The 27827-nt window shown below is 36.0% G+C and overlaps 1 protein-coding gene across 1 annotated transcript; it reads left to right on the top strand.

The window, feature by feature from the left end:
* The first annotated feature begins 2368 nt into the window (after positions 1-2368).
* LOC150097469 (uncharacterized) lies at positions 2369-27827 on the top strand. The gene is made up of 3 exons (XM_090407514.1): positions 2369-2596; positions 20131-20348; positions 26696-27827. The coding sequence occupies exons 1-3, from the start codon at positions 2473-2475 to the stop codon at positions 26999-27001; spliced, it is 648 nt and encodes a 215-aa protein (XP_090263640.1). The 5' UTR covers positions 2369-2472; the 3' UTR covers positions 27002-27827.

Genomic DNA, 27827 nt, shown 5'->3' on the forward strand with positions numbered 1-27827 from the left:
TGACTCCAGTTTTGCAGACCTGTGTTATTGGTGTGTGTTTATGGTGAGTGTGAAATATTTTTGCCAAAAATGCGCGCAAGCATACTTATCTATAGCGAAACTGCTCAACGAGAAGTGTCTAACTCACTTGTTACGTGAAGTGATAAGTACAAACGAATATCGGCGTCTAGCCGCAAGTGACCGAATGTGATAATTCCGACACTGCGTTAGGTCGCAGTACATTTGTTTCGTAATCTAAAGCGTTAGTCGAACAATTTCAATTATTAACTATTCAATCAATGTCGAAACATAAGCTATAACCCTTAACATGTTGTATTGCATTTACATAATGTTGTAAGCATTGTTATTATTTATAAATACAAACAAAATTTAAATTTTTCGTTTTTTCCTTGGGGAAATTGCAGTGTTGCAGTGCTTATGTACAAGTAGCCACTGCCCGCTATACACATCTTACCGTATGCTTAATTCTCCAAATACACACGATGATACTACCACCATCACCACTTTTTTCTTTTTTCTTTCTTCCTTTTTTTTTTTTTAAATCTGTGAATTGCGTGTGTTCTTATTTCCAATTTGTTCTCATTTCGTACAGGTGTCCGGGAGACCAATATTCGGTAGACGTACACAGTGGAACATGGGGATTCGATTTAACGGGAAAAAATAGTATCAAAAGTCGCTAACAGAGGAAATTTTGGCACTGTTTACCGAGTAAGTTCGCCTACCGTTTGTAGGTCCCTGCTTTGCGTCTTTCCAAGAATAATCGATTCATGCTGAAGGGGAGAAAGAAATGAAGGACGTCCGAATTGGTCGCCAACACGCGAAATTACGTGCTTTATAGGTAAAATTTTCCAACTGTTATACAAGCAACATAGTTAACCAATAATCATAAAAGAGAAGTTAATTTTCCGGTCGGAAAATTAACTTCTATAGAAGTTAATTTTCATATTATAGAAGTTTATTATAAATTTCATATTATAAATTTCATATTATAGAAGTTAATTTTCCGACCGGAAAATTAACTTCTATAATAAACAACTCATCCCACAATACGGACTGATTACCCTATTATCGGAATGGGTTCTCCTTTTTCTGAGATGCGCAGAAGTGTCGAGGGACCTCTAATCGGTGGGCGAACTTATACCTTCGTATGAGTTCGGCTAACTCACCTTCAGTTGAAAAAGTCCATATAAAGATTCCTATCCTCACAACGAGAATCGATCGCGTATTAATTTCGCTACAGAGGAGCGCTAATGTTAATATGTATATTCTTTATTGACTCTCACTACCCAATTTTGCATTACTACAAACAAATAAATAGCTCTCCTCAGATCATTTTAGAGGATTAATGTACCAATTAAAATAATAATGATCGAAGTACAGAGCCTTGTGACTCGCCACTAGTCCCAGGCCTTCTACTCACTTTGCTCCCAGAATAAGCTGCTTTCAGTATCTCTCCATCAACCAATCTATTTTTTCACATTACCAACATGATCGTTGCCCTATTATTTAGATTATTATTATTATTATTATTCCTGACACCTCCAAGGAGTCCGAAGACTCATCGCGGGAGGACATCTTCAACTGTCTCTACACCTTACCTCTACTACGAATCAACGCCATCTACCGCCCATCTCCAACACCACCACAACTAGTAATTTTTGTCTGTAAATTGCGTGTGTTCTGAAGGGCCGATTTGTATGTATGCGGGATGAAAAACCCGAGTTTCCGGGAGAAAAAACCCTGCTACCTCCGTATGAGATCGGCTAACTCACCATCGATTGAAATCGACCAGATAAAGATTCCTCCCGTCGCGACGAGAATCGAACTTAGGCCTATTCCAATCGAAGGGCGCAATGTACCGTCGTTCTTCCAATTGCGCTACGGAGGCGCTACAATAACTTTAAAAAAAACTCTGGGGCAAAATTATTATTGTTGTTGTTGTTCTTTCAGTGCCCATCACGAGCCCGGTGTAGATTTAACTGTTTTTATGTATGTGCTTGGAAACATATATGTTTGTGTATGTGTATGTAAAAAAAAAAAACATATTATTATTATTATTTAGTGTTTATATTAAAATGTGCAAGTTATTTATAAATAATTATATATTATATTTTTCGATAAGATCTAAATTAAATTTTATGTAAAAGTTAATGAGCAATTGACATTTGCAAATTTATGGGGGTATATCCGATACCCGATATCCTCTCGAATGACATTTTGGAATATGTTTAATTCGGTTGTAGTTTGACACTGAAAATTGGTTTCTTTCAGCTAAAATAACGATAGAGGGATAATTTGACAGTCGTGTTACGGTCATGCGAGCTTATGATTTTGTTGGCCTTGACTGTTTTTGGAGAAGCTTCGTGGAGTTCGAATGAATAATACAGTAATTTTAAGTTACGAAAGAAAAAAAAAAAAAGGCGCTACTTTCGGATAATAGACTAATTGCTTCTCATTTGATTCAAATATATAATGGCAGTTGAAGTGAGGTGGAACAATCTAAACATTCCTCCTTCAAGTATTGGGGATGGTGATGGCAGAAGATGGTACTCTGGTTGGAATTTGGTTTTTCACCTTCTAGGTCCAGTAGTAATTGGTAGGAAAATTTATTCATCCATTAATGAATATAAATGTTTATGGATTCGGATCTTTGGACCCCAGAAAAGTAAAAATAAAGTTTACATTCAAGTACTATTGATAACACCATTATGTGGCATCTACACTGTCTCCGGAAACCCACGAATTGTCGGTAGCTAGTGATCTTCGCTGAAAGTATTGTAAAATGCATGTCGTAAACTACGTAAGATGGGCGCCTCTTGCTACCTACCGTCGGTGTAGAGTCCGTTAGATTGTGAACAGTTAGGTTTAAGATTGAGAGTTATGCGAGTTGCATTGACATTTCGCAAACGCACGTAGGATGTTTTCGATGGCGTGGGTACGTGTTTTCCCAAACCTTAAAACGAGATCCCGAATCCATCAAAAGTACCAAAAGCTCTATTTGAAAGATCCTCGTGGCAGTGACATGAACATGTAACCAATATTTAAAATAATTTATTCCAGCCTTTCGAAACAGGATTACACCGTTTCATTGGCCGTGCTTCCTTGAGATATAATTTTTTTTAACATACATTATTCAATAATTATTAAAAAATATTTAAAAGTTTAAGAGTGGCATTTTGCATGAAATTTTTATGTGAGAATTTTATGTACACACACACAAAAAAAAATGTTAGGTATATGTGTTAGAGTGGCATTTTTAGATATTCATGCTTAATACTCCATTTTATGCTTGTTCATGATTAGACATTATGGGGATTATAAATACTTGTGTTGTTGTTTTTTAATGTTTTGAGGAAAATTAAGGGATTATGGATCATCATCAGTTGCATCAGTCTTGGGACTGGTAGCTCAGCAGCAATTTCCTCCATTCTGCTCTGTCATTGGCTTTCTTCTTAACCTCCTGGTAATTCCTCAAACTCGTGCTGTCTTTGACTTGGTCAAGAAAGCTTTTCCTTGGTCTGCCTCTTCTTCTTTTCCCCTCTATTTTGCCTTCAGTTATTCTTTTCACAAGTCCATCATGTTGAAGTATAGGATTATGGATGTCATTTCATATTTCACTTTTGTTGAAAAATAACTACAATAAAGCAGAAACAGACCATGAATGTACACAAAAAGAGTAGTGATATGAAAATGAGCAGTAATATTATCTCTGGTTATTAGTTGATCATTTTCCACAAAAAGAATTCAGTACTTTTAAAAGAAATTTTTGTGGCACACCAAATGTGGGGAAATATTCTAATTTATTATTACTATTAACACCAGTCATTTCCCATTCAGTGGGAAACAATGAGAGCTTCTGGGCCAGAGACAGAGAAATGTGGAAAATTATGAAGGAGATCATTGGACGGATAAGGATTGATGATGATGATGATTAACATCAGACTTCCATATAGTTAAGACTCATCATGGGAAGTACTGTTACACACAAAGCCCATCAAGCTGTGCTTTAAACTCATTCAATGTATCTGCATTCATCACATTGTCAGGCAACACATTCAACTTGCTAACCACTCATTATATACAGCTTCCAGGTATATCCCCTTGTTCTACCCCTTACTCCCAATGTATGAAACATTTCTTCCATATTAATTTGGTAAAAACCCCTTTACCAATTTAAATGTCTCAATCATATTTCTTCTTTCCTCCTATTCACAAGACTTTGCAAACTGCATTCCCTCAATCTGTCCTCACATCCCAAAGACCAGAGGATCCTTTCTAATAAATCCTCATCATCATCATGAAAACCCGAGGACCAAATCAGTGCACAATAATTCATGAGGCCAGATCAAGGCCTTATATAGTGGAACCAGAACCTCTTTGTTTCTACAAGGTAAGGTCCTCTGCATCATTGCCATAATCTGATGTGATATCTTCACCTTGTGTAATGTGACCTCAGATCCTTATCCACCACCACTCTTGTCTCTTATCTCTCTACTTCCTCCAGAATTTCCCTGCCAAGTGTATACTTTGCATCCCATTGTTCTCTATCAAATTTCAGACCCTTACACTTGTTAGTATTTTTGCTTGATTGCTGATCACTCCCCAGTTTTGCATAATCTACAAACAGTTATATATCATCAGTTAAACCTATCCTAATATCATTAATATACAAATTAAATAACAGACCTCTTTGGCACATAATTAGTGACTATCCTCTTTCACATAGTGCTTCCCATACACACCTTGTTGATACTATCTGATAGCCACTCACCTATCCAACTCACTAGCCTATCATCCAATCCCATCTGCTTCAGTTTAGTTACCAACTCGTAGTGTTGCAGTCTATCAAAAGCCTTTGTAAAATCTAAGTATATATATATATATATATATATATATACTAGGTGCCCAACTCCCCGAGTTTCAGTCTGGTAAGCCGGAGACAAAAAACGTGACATAAAAACGTTTCAAATTTCGTCTTATCTTTTTATATATAAAGAGTAGATATATATATCTTCCTTGTAATGATGATAATTGTAACATGCAAATTATGAAAGTGTTAGTTGTCAGTCAATCAATTTCAATGAAATGTTTTGGTTTAAGCTAATAAGAATACAATTTGGTTGGCTAAACCCAAACTAAATGATGGCACAACATAAAGGAACTTCATGCTGGCTGGGGTATCGCCCAGTTAAACAAGGCTACCTGCTGTTTCATCAGGGAGCCAAGACACTGAAAAGTTCAACTGTTGGAACAAACTTTAAATCACCAACACATCCAAATTCAAAATTAGCACCTTCAATATAATAAGACATCAAGGGAGGGGGGGGGGGGAATAGAATGAGCAGAACTGGTGAATTACCATGTCAGCATAATTGGTTTTACTGAAAGAAAAAAAAAAAAACAGGCGAGTTCCTTCAAGATAACAAATATGAGATGTAACATTCAGGCAATAGTTTTTATTTATTTCATATGGTGATTCAATGGCTGTGAGCCCCTATTACACGGAGGTATGGCACCACCTCAATTCTCCCTATTTTTATTCAGGCTTGGGACCAGCATAGCTGACAATTCAGACCTATGGCCGGAGGGATCGTCTTAGGTATTCCTGACTGTATCCATGTGTATTCATAGGTTTGCCTGTTTTGCAGGATGAAAACTCAGCTAAACTGGGGAGAAAAACCCTGCTGTCTACACCCAAGACCGGCTAACTTGGCTATAGCTGAGGAAGATCCTTAAGCTCCTCTTGTTGCCAATGAGAATCAAACCTAAGACACTCCTTCCCCAGGCATATGGTTGCGAAGTGCAAAACCACTAGGCTAACCATGCAGACAGGCAATAGTAATATATTAATGATTAAAAAAAGAACCAGTAGCTATAGTATCTAATACTAAACATGAGGACAGTGTTCTTAAATTGTATGCAGTATTAAGTACAGTAATGATGTGGGTCAACATCAAAATGGGGAAATTAGACAATAAGACTTATTCTGTCTATGATGCAACAGAAGGTTCTGTTAGGGAAGAAATAGAAAAGTTTTTTCAAGTGCTTAGAGAAGACAGCTGACACAGAGGAAAAGCTAGTCCTTGTTGGAGATCTAAACAGAATAGGAAATGAATTCTAGACCCATTGATTGTTTTTTATTTTTTATTTTTGGAAAAATTTGAAGAAGAGGACAAAGTTAATAATAATGGTAAGTCCCTACTGCATTTCTGTTTAGGACATGGACTAATCATTATTAATACCATGTTCCAACATAAACATGTTCACAAATTCACATGGAAAGAAGATATAAAAAAATCTCTGTGTTAATTGTTGATAGTGATATCTTCATAACATACAAGCAGACAGAGAATTTGAAATAGGAAGTGATCGCCATTTAATTTGTAAAACGAATGAAATTGATTATCATACTGAAAAGAAAAATGTGGTAGAAAGTTTAAAGAAGAATCAAAATCAAGCAGCTTTCAGAACAAAGATGCAAATATTACTCAAGAAAAATGAAAGAGTGAAGACAAGAATCAAACCTCATGAAGCCAGTGGCAAACGCTGAAGAAAACACTGTTAGCTAGGGAGACAAATCATGACGTAGTCTGCAAGAATAGAAAAATCAGAACCCCATGATTGGCTCAGGAAATTAAAGAGGCACTCATGGTAAAGAAGTAAACATATCAAAAGGGGACTAAGGCTTTTTTATTTTTATTGCTTTTATATATTTGATATATATTTCTTATTTTTACATAGTCTGGGAATCCTGCTCTAGAGACCGAACATGAAACTTTTCAAGCTACTTCAGTCCTCTAATAAGCAAGTGTTTGGTATTGATCCTCAAATGCCTAGAAAAACATTAACACAATGAAAGGCCATGTGAATCATTCACTGGATGGTTTTCTAGGAACTATCATATCTGTGTGACAAAATCATTTTGAGTTGCACTATTTCTGAAAAGAAATCTGAACTTGTCAAAAGTTTTATTAAACCCTGATCTATTTTTGATTTATGTATTTTGAACATAATTTTATTTTGTCAAATTTTTCCACGACAAATAGTTTGATTAAAATTTAAATGATTCAATAAATTTTGTTAGAATACTAAATACCATTAAATCCCATCCAGCCATAGTACAATTATTATCAGTTTGAATCCTTTTACAAAGGTTTCCCAATAAAAAATATCTCTTTGAAACTAAATTGAACCACCAGGACATCTTTCTTCTGCAGCATAATGTTTTATTAAATTCTATCCAGCCAGAAGAGGATCATTTACAGTATATAATTTCAGTACATTGAGCCTCTGCACATGGACCAATTGAAACAAAATTGGAATTTCTTGGCAAATTTTTGTAGCAATTCCAAATACCAAAGGTCCCTACTGATAAATTAGGCAGAAGAAGGAGGGGATGTTAATATATTTTTTATCTAAATTGACATGAGTGGGGATGGATACATTCCTCAAAATAGCAATCTTACATAATAAGCTTGTTACCATATATAATATAATACACTGGTGTCCATAAGATTAAGGACAAACTACATTTTTACCTTCATATGAAAAAAATTGCAATAATATATCCAAATGTAGACATAAATTTATTGCTAGTATACTAATAAATTATATTACACACAAAATTGCTATAAATTTTGTACAAATTAAATTACAATATGTTTTTGGCAAAAGTTACAAATTTCCTAAGAGCGTAGTTAAGGACTTAATGTACAGTGTTTACAGAAAACTATGCGGGAGACATTGAAATATGGAATATGTCACCCCAAACTGTGGTGCAGCTCTCACAACTTCATACTCTGCTTGGTACCAAGTGATTCAGGAATTCTTGATGCAAAATGGCCCACTCCTTCAGAGCAAGGATAAGGCCTTTATTTTTGTTTTCTAGAGTGGAATTTTGAGCAGCATAAGTCTGTCTAATGCATCTCAAACGTGTTCTATGGGATTGAGATCAGGGGAGCCTGCTAGCCACTCGCTTCAATTAATATGTTTGGTTTCCAGAAGTATTACCATTGCTCGTGTATGATGTGGTTTGGTATTGTCATCCATAATAATGAATTCTTCACCATGGAATAATCGAACGTGATGCTGAAGAACTTGTTGCAATATCGTTCACCAGTCATAGTCCCCTTTTTCCAGCACTTCTAGCTCGATGTATCCATTAAGCATAATTCCTCCTCACACCATGATCCCTGCACTGCTGTATCTATCTCTTTCAAGAACATTCTTGCAGTGGTAAAGCAGTACCACTTTCACACCAGATCAAGTGTCGCCTAGAATTAGAGGAAACACTAAAATGACTAAAATTTTTATGGATACAACATCACTGAAAACATGCTCTACAATGAGCTGTTGATAAAGGGACACAAACTAGAGCCCTTTTGGTATTTAGGCCTACTTGTTGCAGACGTTGCCACAGTTTTTCGAGATGTCTGCATACCTGTGCTTAAATGAGCCAACTTGCAAGCCGATCTGTTGTGGGGTGTCGATTAATTTTTTTTTTTGTTAGAACCAAAATGTCTTCATGATCTGTAGTAGAGGGAGGATGACATCTTAGCAAACATCTGGAACCCATTCTATTGGTTTGAAATTCTGCCCAGAGCCTGGATACAATGCTATGTGAGATTCCAACCTCTCTGGCAATATCAGTAATTCTGTGGCCTTCTTCAAGCTTTCCAATAATTTTTCCCCATATGAAATCATCTAGATGATGTCGTTGAGACCTCGTAAGACAGCCAAGTTTGCAACTTTATTGCTTCATGAAAAAGAACTTCCTTCAAACACAATTCACTTAGTGCAGCCTTTTGCCTTTTATCCTGTTGAGTGCTACCATGGGACCCCTTTGTGCACAATTTGAAAATTTTAATCTGTACCCACTTTCTGCTTGAAATTGTCAGTTATACAAATTGTCACAAGCTGATTTGTCTGAATTGCAGTTGTAATCTTCAGAAATAGTGTTCATCTTTAGGTTTTGGATGGCAGTGTATATAATTTTGCTGCCATCTACACTTCCAGATTGTTCCTAGAGAGAGAGAGAGACCATGTAGCAGTATGTGAGACTACCTCTTGCATACTACTAGGGACACTCATAGCCACATTATGGCATGAAGGCTGGATGCTCTCTGTATATGGCAACATGTCTAAAAGTGTGTCTTCTCCCACAGTATGTTTCCTTGCTATTTTTCTCTTCACTTGTCAAATACTAACACAGCAGTAAACCAAAATATAGTGTCACTGCAGTTAAAACAAACTTCCCTCAAAAATTTCACACAAAAAATTTATTACCTCTTCTGCACCGCTTCACCATTCATACTATAAATGGCAACTTAAATAGTGTGCATCATTGCCTACAAACATCCATACCTGATCTGTTTTTGATCAAATCCTAAATTGCTGTCACAATAACCACAGTTCATCTTAACTGTGCAAACTATACTCTTTGATCCCTGCCTCCACAGGGGTGGTATCTTCACTTTTGTGCAATCTGACATTCCTTGCCAGAGAGTGTCTAATTTGAATCTGCCTTCTCCCCCCATCTTTTATGGTTTAAGATTTTGTTTTGATTCTGAAAATCATTCTGATCTTTGGCTTCTTAAATTGATCATGATTTCATATGATCCAAATTCCCTAATAGCCATCCAGTCCTATATATAGATTTGCAGATGATGTTATTCTTGATTCCTGTTCTTCATTTACAAAACCTTATAGTGTTTAGGTGATTTAGGCTTCAAGATCTTCTTTAACCAGCTCCTTAAGCACCAGTCTTGCTATAATCAAGTAGAATGAAAATAACATGGTGAGTTTTAATACCACCAAAATGCAATTCTGTCTCATCTCTTGGGTGAAAGATCATGCTTTACTCTCCTTCACTTTTTGACAATATTCTTCTCCATTACCAAGATCACTTTTGTTTTCTTAAGTTGACATTCACATGTAGTCTATCCTAGCACAAACACATCACATACTAGCTTCTTCAGCCTCCAAAAACCTTGGTAATCTTTATCATTATAAACAGTACTTCTCTTCTACTCAACTCCTGACCTATAAATCTGCTATAAATCTCAGATCTCCCACTCTTAAGAACACTGTTCTCATATTTGCATATTTGGGGGCAGTGCACCCAAACCTCTCTCAGAATGCTTGATTGTATTCAGAAGGGATTCGATAAGTATTTATTGAAAATGAAAATAATGGAAATGATTTTGTGTTTGTCCGATTTGAACCCATCTAACGTGCAAAGATGTCTGCATATATAAGACACTAGAGAAAAACACAGAGATCTGCAAGTTATTCAACTGTGCCATGCAGACTACAGACAACAGTATGCAAAAGAACATGCAGGAAGCTTATTTTGTCTGCACACAAATGCTACTTGTGTCAGAAACAAAGGAGTAGAGTTTGTTGCCTTGATCAATATATTGTGAACTCAGATTATAGACATTAGTGAGTCCTGGCTATCAGAATCAGAGATACTAACTGGTATTGAGCAAAGGAGTACAGTATTTTTAGCAAGGATATTTAGGATAGGAGAGGAGGGGACAGACTGCTAATGATATCAGATGACTTGAATCCACTTAAAGTTGAGACCTGTGACTGCAATACTAGTAACAAATTTTCATGTAGCAGTCAATTTGAAGTTATATGGTGTGAGGTGAAGTCTTACAAGATTAAATATACAGTGGAGTATTGTTACAGACGTGGTGGATCATTTGCTAGCAATGAAGAAATGCATCACCAAATAAATACAATGGGTGTGAAAAGAGTAATCATAATTGGAGACTTTAATTATCTGAACATTGATTGGATACTGTGAAATCACATGAGAAGAATGAAATTAAATTTATTGAGCTGTTGAGAGACAAACTTCCTCAAGAAGCATGTGACAGAAGTAGCTCATGGTCAAAGAGTGTTAGATCTGATTATAGTATTGGAGGGTGTTTCAATTAACGATGTAACTATTCTCTGCCTCCTGGTTGGTGACGGTGATAATATGGTACTCACACGGGAAGTGGCTAAGTTTATGAATGTTCCATTCTGAAAAAGTTTTGTGCTTCATGGTGAGTTTTTTATGGGATACTAAGGCAAGTAATGTGAAGTTATAAGCTTCTATATATGAGTTGCCCCAGTCCTGAAACAGGCACAAACTTGTTTGCCTACACGTTGATAAAAAATTAAACCAAGTATATAATTTCATGGTATCTTTAATGTATAGTATAACCAAGAAATTATTACCAACTGAGGAGTTTACTGGATTCAGTGCAGTGGTATCGGCTGCTGGATGGGAAGAATGAACTTTGTTTTTAGGAGAGCATAGAAAGCTTCTTCAGCAAGTCCATCAAACCTGGTTTGATGGACTTGCTGATGTTGACTGCCTTTAATATTTTGGTTATTTTTCTTGATGCATTGCCAACATATGGAACAGATATGTTGGTATCAAGCCTTTGTAATTAATTTCTGTGTTTTCACAGGATGGTTCATCAGAAAATAAAACTTTCTTTAGTACCTTTTTGAGTATCCATTTTGGAAGAACTGATGAAATAGGAGTTGAAGTTCTTGTTTTCATTTGATGTAATAATTTTTTTGTATATTTAAAGCTCTATTTTTCAAGGTGTTGATTATACCTGATTTTTATACCCAATAGTTGATGGCAGAAGCTCTCCAACATATCTTCTCTCTAAACACTTATCTTACCTTCTCAAGCCTGACATAGGATATACAGACTCATATTTAAAAAACTCAAAGCATTTTGTAGATAAACTTTTAAAAATTCAAATTTCCCCATCAGATATATTAGCCAGTTTAGATGTAGTTTCGTTATTTACCAATATCCCTGTTGAAGAATCAGTAAATATATTTGAAAACCTATTTCCCCTAGACATTACACTCTCTTCCAACATTGCCTAAAATCTTCATTCTTCACTTGGAAGGTTAAAAATTTTACTATCAGATATATAGTTTTGCAGTGGGCTCAACTTTGTTGCCTCCATTTGGCAACTTATATGTGGAAAAATTTGAAGAATCAGCTATAGAACAATCAACCTTAAAATGATATGTATGGTGGAGATATGTGGATGACATTTTATCATCTGGAAACACACCTAGAAAGACCTGGAAGATTTTCTACATTTTCTGAATAATCAACATCTGAAAATAAAATTCACATAGAAGTAGAAAATAATGGAAAATTACTATTCCTAGACATCTTTGTCAACAAAAACATCACTGGAGGATTATCATTAGAAGTCTATAGGGAAAAAAAACCACACTGGCAGGTGCTTACAAGCAAGCTCATTCCATCTTCCTCATCAAAATTAAGTATAATCAAAACCTTGAAAATTAGAGCTTTAACCTTCCAAATGGCCAGGAGGTCTATAGACGTCCAACTAAATCTGGATATGATTCAGTCCACCTGTTTAAAGAACCAGGATAAGAAGTGCAATTTGACCGTCCTGTCCATTAGAAGGTGTGATAAACCCTCACGCTGAAGAGAACAGTTAATCGGATTATCTCATGTTCGTAGCTACCTCTCAGTTGCCTATAACAAGAAACGAACTTTCTTGTTCCATGCTGGTTAACTGGATTTTAGTTATATAGGATAGACTAAAAATAGAGAAATTACTTATATTTTTGTTTTCTCTTTTTATTGTACAATACAATTTTAATTTCTGGACAAAATAAAGGTCTTGCATAATTTCTTCACTTAAATATTGCCTTACCTTGGAGAACCAATTTAATTTTTGATTTTTTTGCACTAATTTTTTTCTAATCGCTTTCTAGACAAAACATTATTCTTTGTTCTCGAAGAAATTAATTCCCGATAATTATTTGAAATATTCTTTTAAAAAAAGAAAAGAAAACCTGCTGCCGACGTTCCAGATTATATTATTTTTATTTTTGTACAAAACCATCGAAATCGAATAATACTTCACAGATTTCCTTTAGGACACGCAGGAGCAACTTTGCTTTATAGAGAATAACATGAAATTCTTTAATCATATCACTAAATTTTTTCTTTATATTATATAGTAATCTACTGTTCTTTGTGCTTTCACTTTCTTGGTTTCCCTGTATAATTGGTCATTACAAAATGAATTAACAGTTATAGATATTTACTACATAATTCAGATATTTTATTCTTCAATTTTTAAAGTAAGTGATACATTTGCTTATTTTTATCATTCAAAATATGTATATCAAATGCATCAAATGTGATTCCTTTCACAATACAAATGAACTTTATTTCGACTTTGATAGCATCACCCCCTGTTATGAAACATAGGTACAGTTTTTATTTCATTCATGATTTTTCCATAATAATTGTTCCACATAACGTTTAATTTTTTCGACACAGAAACTAAGTTTTGATTATTATAAATTTGCAAATTATAAATAAGAAAATATACATATTATTTCCCTATTGTTATAAATCAGGAAGTTATGTGACGTTGGCTAATAGGGGAAATTAATATTTAAAATGTAGTTCAGATGCAATATCAGAATATGCTTCAAATGTCTGCTAATCAATCAGAAAGATGGAAAAACAGAACAAGGAATTTCTGCCTGTAAAATATTCAGTTATTGCACGAGGTACTTTAGTGTGCTGCCTTCTGGGCATGTTCTTTTGATCCGGTTCCTAATGGTGTGTGTGGGGGGTGGAATTAGTAATTTTTTTCAAGATAATTATCAAATAATTTAGAATTTTTCAATAATAAAAGTGAAACTGATCACTATAAATAAAGAAATCATTTTCGCATAAATACTTCATCAGCCTGTAAAAGAAATGTCAGTTTTACTGTTTTAGGATATCTGAACAACAGAAAATGAAACAAGACATTCTTGCTTGAGGCAATTTAGTGCAACTTCTAGGAAACTTTCTGTCTTGTGTTTCTCAAAAGAGTAATCTAAGACTTTTAGCTTTTCCTCTAGGTAAGAGGATTATTGTCCAGCATTTCTAAGACGTATTTCAGAAATAGCAATCAATAGAAATAGAAGTAGTAATATTTTGATTTTTAAAAAAAAAAAAAAAAAAGAAACAGAAATAACACAATTGAAATTTCTTTGTGTGGTATACAGTTTTACGTTGAAAATACAGCATAGTATTTCTAAATCTTAGAATAATTTCAGCAGACCGCTGATTTCAGATTCAAAGAAAGAGTACAGAATTAGAAGCTTCGATATACAATTATTGCTTTATTTCTTTTGTCAAAACGGTAAACTGAAATAAGAGATTTTGAATACCGTCTGAAAGCTTTTAAAGCTATAGAAATTTAAAGTAGTTATGCAACTCAGTTCCAGGACAGGAAGGGGGGGGGGGATTGCAGTAAAAAATCCTAAAAATGAGCATAAATTTTTAATCATTCCATACAATCATTTCATTTTTTAATCATTTCATTCCCTACAGTGGTTAAGCACTGGATGTTAATCACTGGATAAGTAATGTGCATCCTACAAATAAAAAAAAAAACCTCTGTTGCAATTTTCAGCAAAAGAAGGCGAAAAGTCTCTGATAAAATACCATTAGGTATACATTTTTGATACTAAAAAAGATACAATATCAGAAACCGAGTAATGCAGTTTATAATCATTTGTTGTTCATAAAAAAAAAAAAAAAAATCGTTCCTGAAATTGAAATGTGACATTCCATATAAAGGTATTTTGCAAAGAAAGAAAGCAAAATGTCATATTTATTTCACTAAATGTTATTTAAAAATATAAATATTTGACAAAATATTTTAAATGTAAACAAACATTTGAAAATTTGCGAAAAAGAATCTATATTATCAGTAAAGTGGAGGAAATTAACTATTACTAATCCCTTGGACTATTTGCTACAAGTGACCGAAAGATTTTCCAACTCAGCATTGGTTCAGTGACAGGCTCACAACTGCTCATATTCCAGGGAAAAGCATCCACCAACAAGGCCCCACATGGGTCATGCCAGAAAACACCTTCCCTGGAGACTCAAATTACTCTCTCAAGATAAACCTCCCAAAATCTAAACACCCCCCCCTCCCCATCACCTGGAGCAAAATTCTGGAAGAAACCTTACGAGAGCAAAAACAACTCTCAGTTTCAACCTTTATTGGGGTCTCATCAGTGGGAGCCAGACCCATATCCAAAATAACAATAAAAATCAATTTTCATTGAAAAATTAACCGTTATATTAAATATATTGTTATATTAAATCGAGCGAAAAAAAAAAATCACAAACTTTATGCCCTGCTGCTGTAAGTGTAACTTGGTATGTCATAATATATTTTGGTTACCGTCAGAATCGAATGCATAACGGTGGAAGACAAAATGAAGCTAAGTTTTCATTACTGTATTTAGTTATATTTCATTTTATTTAATGTACTTAAATGTTTTGTTTTGCTTGTAATTGTCTGTACTTTTTTCTTATTTATTTAACAGAATTTATTAATTGAATAATTAACGATTACGCTACTTAGCAGTAAGGAATGATGGCGGATTCAGCTGCAGTCGCAAGTGGCGTATCACCAAGCCCTCTGCCATTTAAGAACTCTATTATAAGCAATATCATAAGGGACTTTGTGGCATGCAGTACTTGCGGCATGTATGCATCTCGGGAATTAATTATGTGGCTTGTGAAAGAGAGTGGAGAGTGTATGTGCGCAAAATGCAGGCAGTGGGAGGAAATAAGTGCATTCGAATTATCAATATCTGACCTTGTTGCTCCAGGAATGGGGAATGAATGTAGGAAGACAAGTAGTGTGATAGGAGAGAATGAAAAAATATATATCTATGAATGAGAAAATAATTGTTGATAGTGTGGAAGGCATGAGTGACTCTGAAAGTTTAGGAGATGGTTTTGTTTGGGAGAGTGAATTTAGATTAAGAGTGACTGACCTGCAGAGGGAGATAGATCAGCTGAAAGAGGAGGTGGAATGTCTTGTGAATGAGAGCAGAAGTATGAAAGATAAGATTAGGAGAATGGAAGAGATAAATTCAAGCCGAATCAGAGTGGGGGGGGAGAGAGAGAAATTTGGGAGTGTTAGAAGAGGAGAGAAAGGAAACAGAAGAGAGGGAATGAGTGAGGGGTATGTGGGTGCTAGAAGAGGAGAGAATGGAAACAGTAGAATAGAGGGAATGAGAGACAGAGAGAGAGGTATGGGAATGCTAGCAGACAAGAGGATGGAAACAGTAGGAGAGATGGAATGAGAGAGAGATATGGAAGTGCTAGAAGCAGAGAGAATGGAAACAGTAGGAGATATGGAATGAGAGAGAGATATGGAAGTGCTAGAAGCGGAGAGAATGGAAACAGTAGGAGAGATGGAATGAGAGAGAGAGGTATGGGAATGCTAGAAGACGAGAGGATGGAAACAGTAGGAGAGAGAGGTATGGGAATGCTAGAAGAGAGAATAGCAGCAGAGGAGAGGGAATGAGAGAGACCTATGGGAATGAAAGAAGAGGAGAGAATGGTAAGAGGTATAATGTATGGGGACTCAATGATCAGTGGTGTTCAAGATAGGATGTGTGAGGAGTGTTTGCCAGGAGGAACAATAGAAAGGGTGGCTATGGCAATTAAGAGAGGTGAAAGGGTGGATGAGATTATTGTGATGGTAGGAACAAATGACTTGAGTGGTAATGCAAGTCGGGCAGTGAGAGATATGAGATTTTTGCTTGGGCTGTACGGAAGAAGACAGAGAGAAGAAAAATAGTGTGCATGTTGCCTAGGTATAATAATGATGAGCTGAGCAGAAGAGCAGTGATATTGAATGGCATAATAGCGAGAATGTGTGACAAGAGAGGACTGGTATATGTGGATGCTTGGAGTGCATTTGAGGAAAGAGAGGAATTGTATGTGAGAGACCGCTTACATTTGAATGAGGAAGGACGTAGGCATCTGGAGAGATTGCTGTTCTAAATGAGTCAGTGTGTCCCAGGGAGAATGATAGCAGGCGTGGCCTCTTGTGGAAATGGATACTTGGGAGAAGGGAGATGTTGTCAGGTAACACTGAGTCCAGTGGAGTCTAGGGTGGGGATAATGCTTTGTATAGAAACAATGGCATTTATATGCTTTATACTAATGCCAGGAGTATCCAGAATAAGGGAGAGGAATTGGTGGTGCAGATAGCATCAGCCTGGCCAAAAATTATTGGGATCATTGAGCCGTGGTTGACAGAAGGGGATGTAATAACAGGATTAGAAGTCACTGGGTATTGCATTTTTCATCAGGATAGGAGGGGAAAGCGTGGTGGTGGGGTACTGCTTATGATAAGTGATGACCTATGTCCTCTAAGAGTGGAGGCTTTGGAAGGAAGTGAGACAAATGATTTTGAGAGCATATGGTGTGAGGTAGAGGTAGGCAAGACAAGATATTTAGTGGGGTGTTGCTACAGGCCCAGGAGCACAGAGGATGGGGACCAGGAGATGTTTAGACAGCTAAGTTTGGCAAGTGCAAGAAGAATGATTGTTATGGGAGATTTTAACTACAGTAGTATAAATTGGAGAGAGGAAGATGCATGTAGCAATAGGGGAATGGAATTTCTAGAATTCTTGAGGGACAAATATCTGAGGCAACATGTAACAGAGGGAACAAGAAGTTCAAGAGTTTTGGATTTGGTTATAGCATCAGAAGAGTTGATAATAACTGAGATGACATCTCTCCCACCAGTTGGAGAGAGTGACCATATGGTTTTGACTTGGAAAATGAATAGACATGCAGAAGTATCAAAGAGATAGGAACTTATGTGGAATTATAATGCAGGTGATTATAATAGTCTTAGACATCAACTTCGGGAAGTTTTATGGAGGGAGGAATTGGAAGGCCGGGATATCATTAATGAGTGGGAAATTGTGAAAGAATATTTGTTAGCGCAATGGTAAGTTGTATACCACAAGTGAAAAAGAGGACACAATTTGGAGTAAAGTGGATGACAAACAATATTAAACAGGAATTGCATGGCAAAAAGAAGCTATGGAAGAGATATAAGGAGACAGGTGAAGAGAAGATGCATGAAGAATATAAGACACAGGCCAGAAGAGTGACTAGTATGGCAAGGAAGGCGAAACTGGAATATGAGAGGAGGTTGGCCCTAAGATCCAAAGAAAATCCTAGGGAATTTTTTAACTGTGGCCAGTAGGAGGAGAAATGACTATGGAAGAATGATATTGTGGGATAAAAATGGGAATAGACTGACTGATGCAGAGGTCATAGTGGAATTGTTCAATGAACATTTTATTGGAATATTTCATCCTAGAGGAGTCAGTTTTAATGCTAGAGGGATAGGGCTGGTTCAAGGTTTAGAGGTACAGGAGGAGAGTGTGTTTCAGATACTGAGTACTCTGGATGTCAGTAAAGCTTTGGGACTGGATGGTATTTCACCATGAGTTTTGAGAGAATGTGCCAGGGAACTGACAGTGCCTTTAACCTGGCTTTTCAGTGAAAGTCTGGCTTCAGCAAAGGTGCCCAGGGAATGGAAGGGAGGTAAGATAATGCCATTGCATAAGGGTGGTAACAGACTGGAAATGTCTAATTATAGGCCAGTCTGTGTGTCATCAGTAGTTGTTAAGATCTTGGAGAAAGTAGTGAGGGACCGTATACAGCATTGGGCAGATGAGGGTAATGTTATCTGTGAGAGTCAACATGGATTTGTGAAAGGGTGCTCTTGTTTTAGCAATATGCTAACCTTTTATAATAAAGTTTTTTTACAAGAACATTAGATGAGGGAAAGGCATATACTGCAATTTTCTTAGACTTAGCAAAGGCATTTGACAGGGTGCCACATGATAAGCTGATATTTAAGTTGCAGCACATGGGTCTGGATGTCAGATTGGTCAACTGGATTCAGGATTGGCTGTCTGATAGGTATCAGTGAGTTGTGTATGGTGGAGCAGTTTCAAGGAGGCAGAGGGTTACAAGTGGGGTCCCACAGGGCTCAGTACTAGGACTTATATTGTTTAACCTTTATATCAATGACATTGCCATTTGGATTGCAAGGGAATATTCAGTTGTTTGCGGATGATGCGAAGCTGGGGAGGATTATTAGTAACAGTGGAGATGTGGTAGCCCTGCAAGAGGAATTGAATAAGCTAGATAGATGGGCAAATGAATGGGGGTCTCAGTTTAATGCAGCAAAATGTAAGGTCTTGAGGTTTGGGAAACATCGATGGGATGGTGATAACTCCAGTATAACTCCTCCCATAGAGTGACATACTCTATGGGAGGAGTTATACTGGAGGAAGTAGGGGAGTCAAGAGATCTCAGGTTGATGATTGATAGAAACCTGTAGTTTAGGGGACATATTGCAAAGGTGGTGAAGGTAACACAGAGGATTGCTGCAATTATGAGAAGAACACCGATCTGCAGATCAGACCACACTTGGACTATTGTTCTCAGATTTGGTCCCCAGGATTTGAAGGGAATAAATTAACTGTGGAAAGGATACAAAGCCAGATGTCAAAGATGGTTTCAGGACTGTACAAGGATAGTTATGAGGATCGGCTGAGAGAATGTGGACTGCAGAGTTTGGTGGATAGAAGAAGGAGAGGTGATATGATTGAGACTTTTAAACTGTTAAGAGGTGGTTACAGGGTTGACACTGAGGAGTTCTTTCGCTTGGTTGAACAGCGGGAAGGAGTGATGACAAGAGGCCATCCCTGGAAGTTATGAAAGGAAACTGTGAGCAAGAGGGTGAGGAGTGGTTTCTTTGCGTGGAGGGTGGTTGAACCGTGGAATGCATTGCCTGATGGAGTGGTGAGAGCGAGAACGGTCAATGAGTTTAAGGAGTGGTATGAGAGACTTTGTGTTTCTTAGGAGGAATCTCCCCTCAACGAGTCTTGACAGACTTTATGTTCTTAGGAAAGACCTCCCACGATGAGTCTTTTGACTCCATGGAGGCCTGAATAATAATAATAATAATCTGTTATAGACTAGTCACCATTGATTTAAAGGATTAAAGGTCTCTGAGACAAAATTTTTGGTCAGCTGCCATGAGCAATAAAATTTCTTGCAAATAATTTTTGTATCTCATTTTCATGGTGTATTATGCACATCCATATATATATATATATATATATATATGTATGTATGTATGTATGGGTGTGCATAATACACATACAATATATATATATATATATATAAATTGGTGTATAATATATATTTTATAGGGTATGTTTATTTATGTGGCAAAAGGAATGAACAGCAGCTAAAGGAGAAATATTTCCAGAAAGAGAAATATCTCCAGAATCATATAGTCATGCTTGAGAAAGGAGAAAAATCACCTCATTTAAAGATGTATTCCTCTCAGCAACTTAAAAATGAAATTAAAAAAATAGCAGCAGAAGAGAACCAAAAGGAAACAGAATTGTTAAAAGAACTGGATACGGTATGTTATAATTAATCTGTTAATTTTGTCCATAAGATTAATTGATAAATAATAAGAGTTTGTTGCTTTTAATAGTTCAGAAGTTTTCAAAATTTTTCATCTGGTAATTATTATTATTATTAACATTTGACCTCCGTGGAGTCAGAGACTCATTGTGGGAGGTACACACTATTGCACACAATGCTCATCCAACCATGCCTTAAAACTGATTCAATGTGTCTACACCTACAACATACTCAGGCAGTGCATTTCACTTGCCTACCACTCTCCATGCAAAGAACCTACTTCTCTGTTCACATCCTCCTTATACAATTTCTAGCAATGGCTTCTTGTTCTACTCCCCTACCCCATTCTGTGAAAAATCTCTTCCATGTCAACCCCTGACTAGCTTATGTGTCTCAATCATATCCTCCCCCCTCCTCTTCCTCCCATTCACGAGGTTCTGCAACTTACATTCTCTCAATCTGTCCTTGTACTCCACATTCCAAAGACCACTGACTACCTTTGTGAATCTTCTCTGCACCCTTTCCAACATATCCTCTTCACCATGAAAACCTGGCAACCAAATCTGCATACAATAATCCATATGAAGCCTGATCAAGGCCTTATACAATGGAATCATAACCTTTCTATTTCTGCATGGCAGGGTCCTCTGCATCATTGCCATTATCTGATGTGATGTCTTCACAACTTGTGCAATGTGTTCTTTGTCTGCCATCACTCCTAGATTTCTCATCTCCTCTGCTTCCATTAAAGTTTCCCCACCAAGCATATACTTTGCATCCCATTGTTGCTTACCAAATCTCAAAACCTTACACTTTGCAACATTGAACTGATAGTTCCACTTACCTGCCCATTCATGCAATCTATTCAAGTCCTCTTGTAAGACCATAACATCTGCTTGACTCTGCATTGCTCTCCCCATTTTTGCATCATCTGCAAGCAGCTGCATGTCACCAGTTAAACCCAACCCCATATCATTAACATAAAAATTGAACAATTGCCCCAAAACTGACCATTGCGGCACACCACTAGTCAGTGCTTTTTTTTTGGCGGTACGCAATGGTACACATACCATCACCTTTTTTCTTAAGTTTTTAAAAATTTGCGATTTATTGACAGCAAAATGTATTATAAATATTCCGGTAGATGGTACTGTGTTCACGAATTGAATTTTCAGTGTTGATTACTCGTAAGTTGGTACCCTGCTTTCCTGTTTCATAGGTTGGTACGCAACCGGAAACAGGATGGTGTGTTCACTTCTGATTTCTTCCGACATCAGTTTATCATTTCCATATTCACTCTGCAACAGGCAGGTGTTCACGTGAGTTTTGAATTAATCTAAGCTAAATCAGTGCAATTGTTGTTCAAAATGAGTAAAACAAATAGTTACTTTATGCCAATGAATAAGAAAAGGAAGGCTGAAGAAGCAGAAATTGTTGAATCTACTTGTGATCCTGTAAAACAGAAAACTAGCACCGAAAATATACTTGGTGAAGAGGATCACGAAACCAAGACTGAAGATCCATGTGATCAAAAGGAAGCAGATTCTGATAATGATTGGCCTGAATGTTGGATACTTTTGCAGAAAAATGATTTCTGCGAGAGAAACGAGTGGCTGTATGTCAAGAATAAAATGTTAGGCTGTAAAGTGTGTCATGATGTCGGAAGTCTTGTCGTCGATAAACGCATGGGAACGAAAATTTCAGCGGAGTGGGCAAAAGGTAAAATCAGTCATTTTGGAGAATCTCGCAAACAACAGTTAATGTCATTAAGAAAAAAGATTTACGATTATAAGGAGAGTGCAATGCACAAAGTGTGCCAACAAAGCGAGAGGACGAGGGTGTATCGGAGGATATGTTAAAAGTGTGGAAGTTGCTATAATAACATCTTCATGGTGAGTACCGGCATCTTTTTTTCCAGAAAAAAAGCACTGCCGCTAGTGACCTTTCTCTTTCGGACTACTGCATCCCCATATATAACTTTCTGATTCCTATCCAACAGCCGGTCACTGATCCAGCTCAGAAGTCTGTTATCCATTCCCATCTGTTTCAATTTATTTAAGAGCTTATTGTGTAGCAGTCTATCAAAAGCCTTTGCAAAATCTAAGTACACCACTGTATATGCATCTCTCCTGTCCAAGGTATTTGTCACTTTGTTATAGTACCTAAGTAAGTTAGTGAAACATGATCTCCTCTTAACAAACCCATGCTGATAACCATAGAGAATATTGCTGTTATCAACCCATTTCTGTATCCTACTTCTCACCAATCTCTCTAAGACCTTCACCACAATTCATGATATACATACCAGCCTATAATTTGAAGCTACAGCCTTATCACCACCTTTATGCAGTGGAACATTTTTATCCTCCTTCCACTCCCTTGGAATCTGTGCTGTTGCAAAAATCTTATTAAACAGGAATGCCAATTCTACCTCCAGTTCCCTGGAACATTCTCTTGAGATGCATGGTGATGTGTCATCAAATGCTATTGCCGTATTGACATCAAGGTTATTGATTTCCTCAAATACCTCTGAATAATCTCCTCTCCCTTAATAATGAATAAAATTAGTCAGAATTAAAATTTAACAATTTTTATTAATAAGGAACTTTTGTTTAATTACTTATAATACTTAGCCAATACTTGTCCATTGGCCAAGTAAATAGCATCTCTACTCTCTGTGCAGTAGCCAATAAGTTTGAATCTCACTGTCGTATGGATGTTTCTGAAAGGCTTCGGTTGCTAGATGGTATTGTCAGCTTTCTCCTTTGCTTGTTGGAGTCTTGAACTGGCACAAAAAAAATTGCACCTGTGGAGTATGGTGACTATGAGGAAAGGATGTTTTTCACAATACAGGGTCATAAATGCCAGTTGTCACTAAATACCATGCATTCGTTTTACATGCTGTATTTAATGCTATAGTAAAATAAATAAATTAAAGATGCCAAGAAATTATATTATTGATTTCATCCTTTATCCAAGTGTAAGCAAAGGAAATTTAATTTAATTTCATGTGCAAATATAGCTTCTTGGCATCTTTAATTTATAGAATAACCAAGTGAAAAAACATTTAACAGCTATGGTAAAAATTGTTTTGCTTACAGCTGTGCAGCATGATGTCTTTGGGAGCAGACGTTTTTCACTACATAGGTCATTTTTATTCCGGTACTAAGCTACTCAAATATACAGGCACTTATTATTGGTTAGTTTAAATATACCACCAACCAATAGAATTTCCCATAATTATTGATTTCTAATATATCTTGAAACAAACAGATCCTCTCCCTCTACACATGTTTGGTTTCGATGGAAGCACTTGTCCACGCCCATCATGCAGTGATAAGTGTCCAAGTATTATTTGGACACTGCCTATTAATGACAATTTTAATCAGGGGATTTTGTGTTCTGATTGATCAATGAGAGAGTAGTAATTAATGTAAAGTTGTTTACATATCGTTTCAAATAGTGAAAATCAAAGGTAAGAATTAGATTTATTGTGATTTGACTGGAAAGATCTGGGTTCAAATCCTCTCTATCATGCAAGGAGCCTTTATCAGGAGCTTTTCAATCAAATCACCAATCAAAAGGTGAGTTAGCTGGTCTCATACAGAGATGGAGGACTTTTTTCCCAGGAAACTTGGATTTTTCATCACTCAAAACAAGCAGACCAGCCCTGTGAACACACATATACCGACAGACATGGGATACTGTTGTATAAGAAATGCAACAGGAAACTACCTTGTTCTATAATAATTTCTTGGTAAAGACCATTGCTGCACCACAACCATTAGGTCCTGGGAAAACACATGCACACATGTTGTAGTAATGGATAAAAATCACCTTGGTATTATCTTAAGTGTACTGAAGCAGAAGATGTAGGTGTGCAAACAGTGCTCAAAAAAAAAAAAAAAGAAAGCAGTTCATGAAAGTACCAGTAGCTTATATAATTATCTTAAAAGCTAGCACTAAATTAGCTTCTTAAAAAGAGGAAAAGAAAAAACTGATGATGCAGCGCCTTGAACTGAAATTATTGATGTTAAGACACTAAATAAATAAAAAAAAAATAGTTTGAGTTATGTATGTTTACGTTTTCCTTATCTTTAAAGTTACTATTTATGTTTTGGAATAAAAATTTGGTTTCTTTATAATCTATATATTAATAAATATTAGTATTGTATTTTTTCTTTATATATAAAAAAAAATCTGATAACTATTCTGGTGTTAATGAGGTAGCATGAGAATTGGAAGTGTTGCTAGTGACACTGAAATGGAGAAATGTGTGTGAGAGAGAGAGAAATTGTGAGTGTATGGCCACGATAAATGCTTATAAAAAGCTAAGGTAAAGACTGTGATTATGAATTGTGTGTAACTAGGTTGCGTAAGAAGAGAGACCTTCGGTATGTGGATATATGATATAAATTTGAAGGTGGGTGCTTCTTGCTATAGATGATCTGAATTTTAGTGAAAACTGCAGTGTTGAAGCTAAGTAGATTACTATTTCATGACCAGAAAAAGTCTGGTCATGAAGGATACAGGGATGTATATTTCAGATATGGTAGGTATGTGCTGCACACCCAGCAAATTCATGAAGAAATAATTTTTAAGCAGTTATTATTTGAAATAAATAGTCATGTTACAAATATCAAGACATTCACAATGAAATTATAAATGAGATAAGGCGAGCATTGTTGTCAAAGCACACGTTGGCTAGTCATATATGAAGAGAGAGAGTAATGTGTTTCCCTATGTGGAATCCATGACGAGGCATTTACTTGCCTTTTGAAGGCTATGAGTGACAAAGATTATTCAGCAGATACACACAATCATGCTGGCACATTTAGACTAACTGAAATTTATATGGGAATTAAAGCCATGCAGGCTCTCAGAAGCACACACATAGCTTAGTTCTACTTAGTAAGTTGCATATTACCAAGAAGTGAAGCGCAGTTAGTTATTCCTTGTGGTTTCCTGTTAGTTTTTGCATTTATTCTTTGTTATTATTATTTATTATTAAACACTTCTCTAGTTGTTTCCTGGCTTCGTGCAGTTTTTAAAATTAAACACAATATAGTAATGCTTCATGAAGAGGACACTTTTTTACGTGTAAACATTGCATCACATTCGCGTTAATAGGCCAGGTATGCTGTCACAAATATGGACAGCTTTTGAGGCCTTTGAACAGACATAGATGACTTAGGAGGTCAAATTCTTAATGTTCCAGTGGTTTTAAACATTTAAATAGAATGCTAGGCAGAGTGTGTGTGTGCACTAAGACAATAGCACCCAGAAATGAGTGGCTGTGATTGGTTATTGTGTCAACCAATCCAATTGAACGTTGTCATTTGTCATGAACTGCTGTTTTTGTTTTCTGAGTTTCATCTTTTTTGCATGCATGAATCATCATCATCATCATCAAATTCCTGCTATGTACCCTCAAGGGAGTGTACAGTGGGTATACCAATAAACTGGGATAGATCTGAAATCATAGATAAATACCATGATGAACTTGAAAGAAAAATCTTTGAATTAAGAAATTGCACTAAACCCTGTTCACCTTAATGTCAACCTCAGCTACAGCCTTTATGATTATTACTCCTCTGCTATTTGGCTTTGGCAGTCGCAAGACCATGTCTTCTTGCAGAAGAACAACAACAACACAGCTAGTCCAAGAATTTATTTAAATGTGAGCAATCCATTGATAACTTAAAACTATGGGAGATGTACTCAAATAATGTTTTTTATGTATCTCTGATTTTTTCACATCTGTGTAATGCACCAGATAAAGTCTTCTAAAAGATGAAATTAGTAATGCCTTTAAAAATAAATTAGTTATTTTCTATTTTATCATTCAGCTATATAGTCATATAAGATTTCTTTTAATACAAACACACACTGTGTGTGTGTGTGTGTGTGTGTGTGTGTGTGTGTGTGTGTGTGTGTGTGTGTGTGTGTGTGTGTGTGTGTGTGTGTGTGTGTGTGCGCACGCACGCGCGTTATCTTCAATTAGCCAAGTTTCACATAAGCCCAATAATTTTTGGGACAATGAACTGATACTTCTTGCATTAGTGTACTGATATAACAGCCCATGTGAGGGCCTGTTAAGTCTTGCCAGTATTATGCTTTTCTGCTAACACATACCAGACAACAATAGTTTGTGATAGTAATAATTAAAACATACACTCTCAAGGAAATCAAAAGCACTTTTGAGTTATTTATCCTATAAGTTCAACTATTTACCAGAAATCTGTATGCATAAAATAAACAGTTTGCTTGATATAAATAAAATCAGCAGAATGCAAATACTTTAAGGGATGTTACAGGATTTTTTTTTTTTTTTTTTTACAGGTGGAAGAAGCAATTAAAACAATTCTTGACATCCAATGTAGTCCTTGGAAGGCTCGGGAAACTAGAATACCCTTGGAAGAAGCACTATTGAAAAATTCCTTTAGAAAAGAAGTATCCCATTTGCAGATGTATGATGGTCTTAAAGATGTTTTTCATTATGATCATGCATTTTGTGGTGGAGGTCGTAATAACAATGGAAAAATATACAGAGTATGGATGCATCATTGGAGGAAGCAAGCAAAATTGGATAGATACCAACATATTAGCAATAGAGTAACAGAGATGTTAGATGAAATGACAGATTAAATTGAATTATTATGAGAATTGATTATACAAATTTTTAATAAATGGTAACTGAACACAGTGAAAAACCATTCATAAATTGCAGATAGTCATTCTGTCTTCATCTTTGTTATTTTGAAAGTTGACATTTATATTGCTTTTTTTTCTAACAAAAATAATGAAAGTAGTATTTATAGAAGCATAAAATTATCTGTTTAGCTGATGTCTGCTTAAAAAAAAAGTTAAGAGTTTTAGTTTTATCCTTGTAAGCTTGTCAGTGGCAGACCACAAATTTATTATACATTTTTTAGAAATCACTTATTTTAAGTACGCAATGATATTTGGTATTACTAGTCCATTTTTGCTATAGTGACAAAGTCACTCACTTGAAGGAGCTGCTAAAGAATCACATCCAGAGCTTTGTAATACATTTATGAGGGCATCATGACATTTGTCCTTCATTTGGAATGATCTGAGTTCAAATCCCATCTAAAATGTAAATAACTGCTGTACAGGCTTTCCAGTGAAAATGAATTAAGAAAAAGACAGTCATTCTTGTTAAGATTCGGTCTAGGGATATGAACTTTGCAAATTTCTTTATATCCTCTTTGAATCCTATGCCTAGTGGATAAAGCATGACTGGCCAAACCAGGTTTACGAGACTTATGAAGTCAAATATAGTCTTGATGTTCTTCCAGGTGAATCAGCTGAACAATCCATCTGTCCATAATAACAAAGGCAACATGAACATGGAATTCTATAAACTCCAGGATGAGAATGTGGAGGTATTTATTTTTCAGAGTTTAGGAAGGAATTTAATTTTGAACTGGATGGAAAAAACACGAAGGTT

The sequence above is a fragment of the Typopeltis vanoorti genome, chromosome 17 (genome assembly GCF_054136105.1).
Source record: "Typopeltis vanoorti isolate ZY-2024b chromosome 17, IOZ_Tvanoo_1.0, whole genome shotgun sequence".
NCBI classification, from domain to species: Eukaryota; Metazoa; Arthropoda; class Arachnida; order Uropygi; family Thelyphonidae; genus Typopeltis; species Typopeltis vanoorti.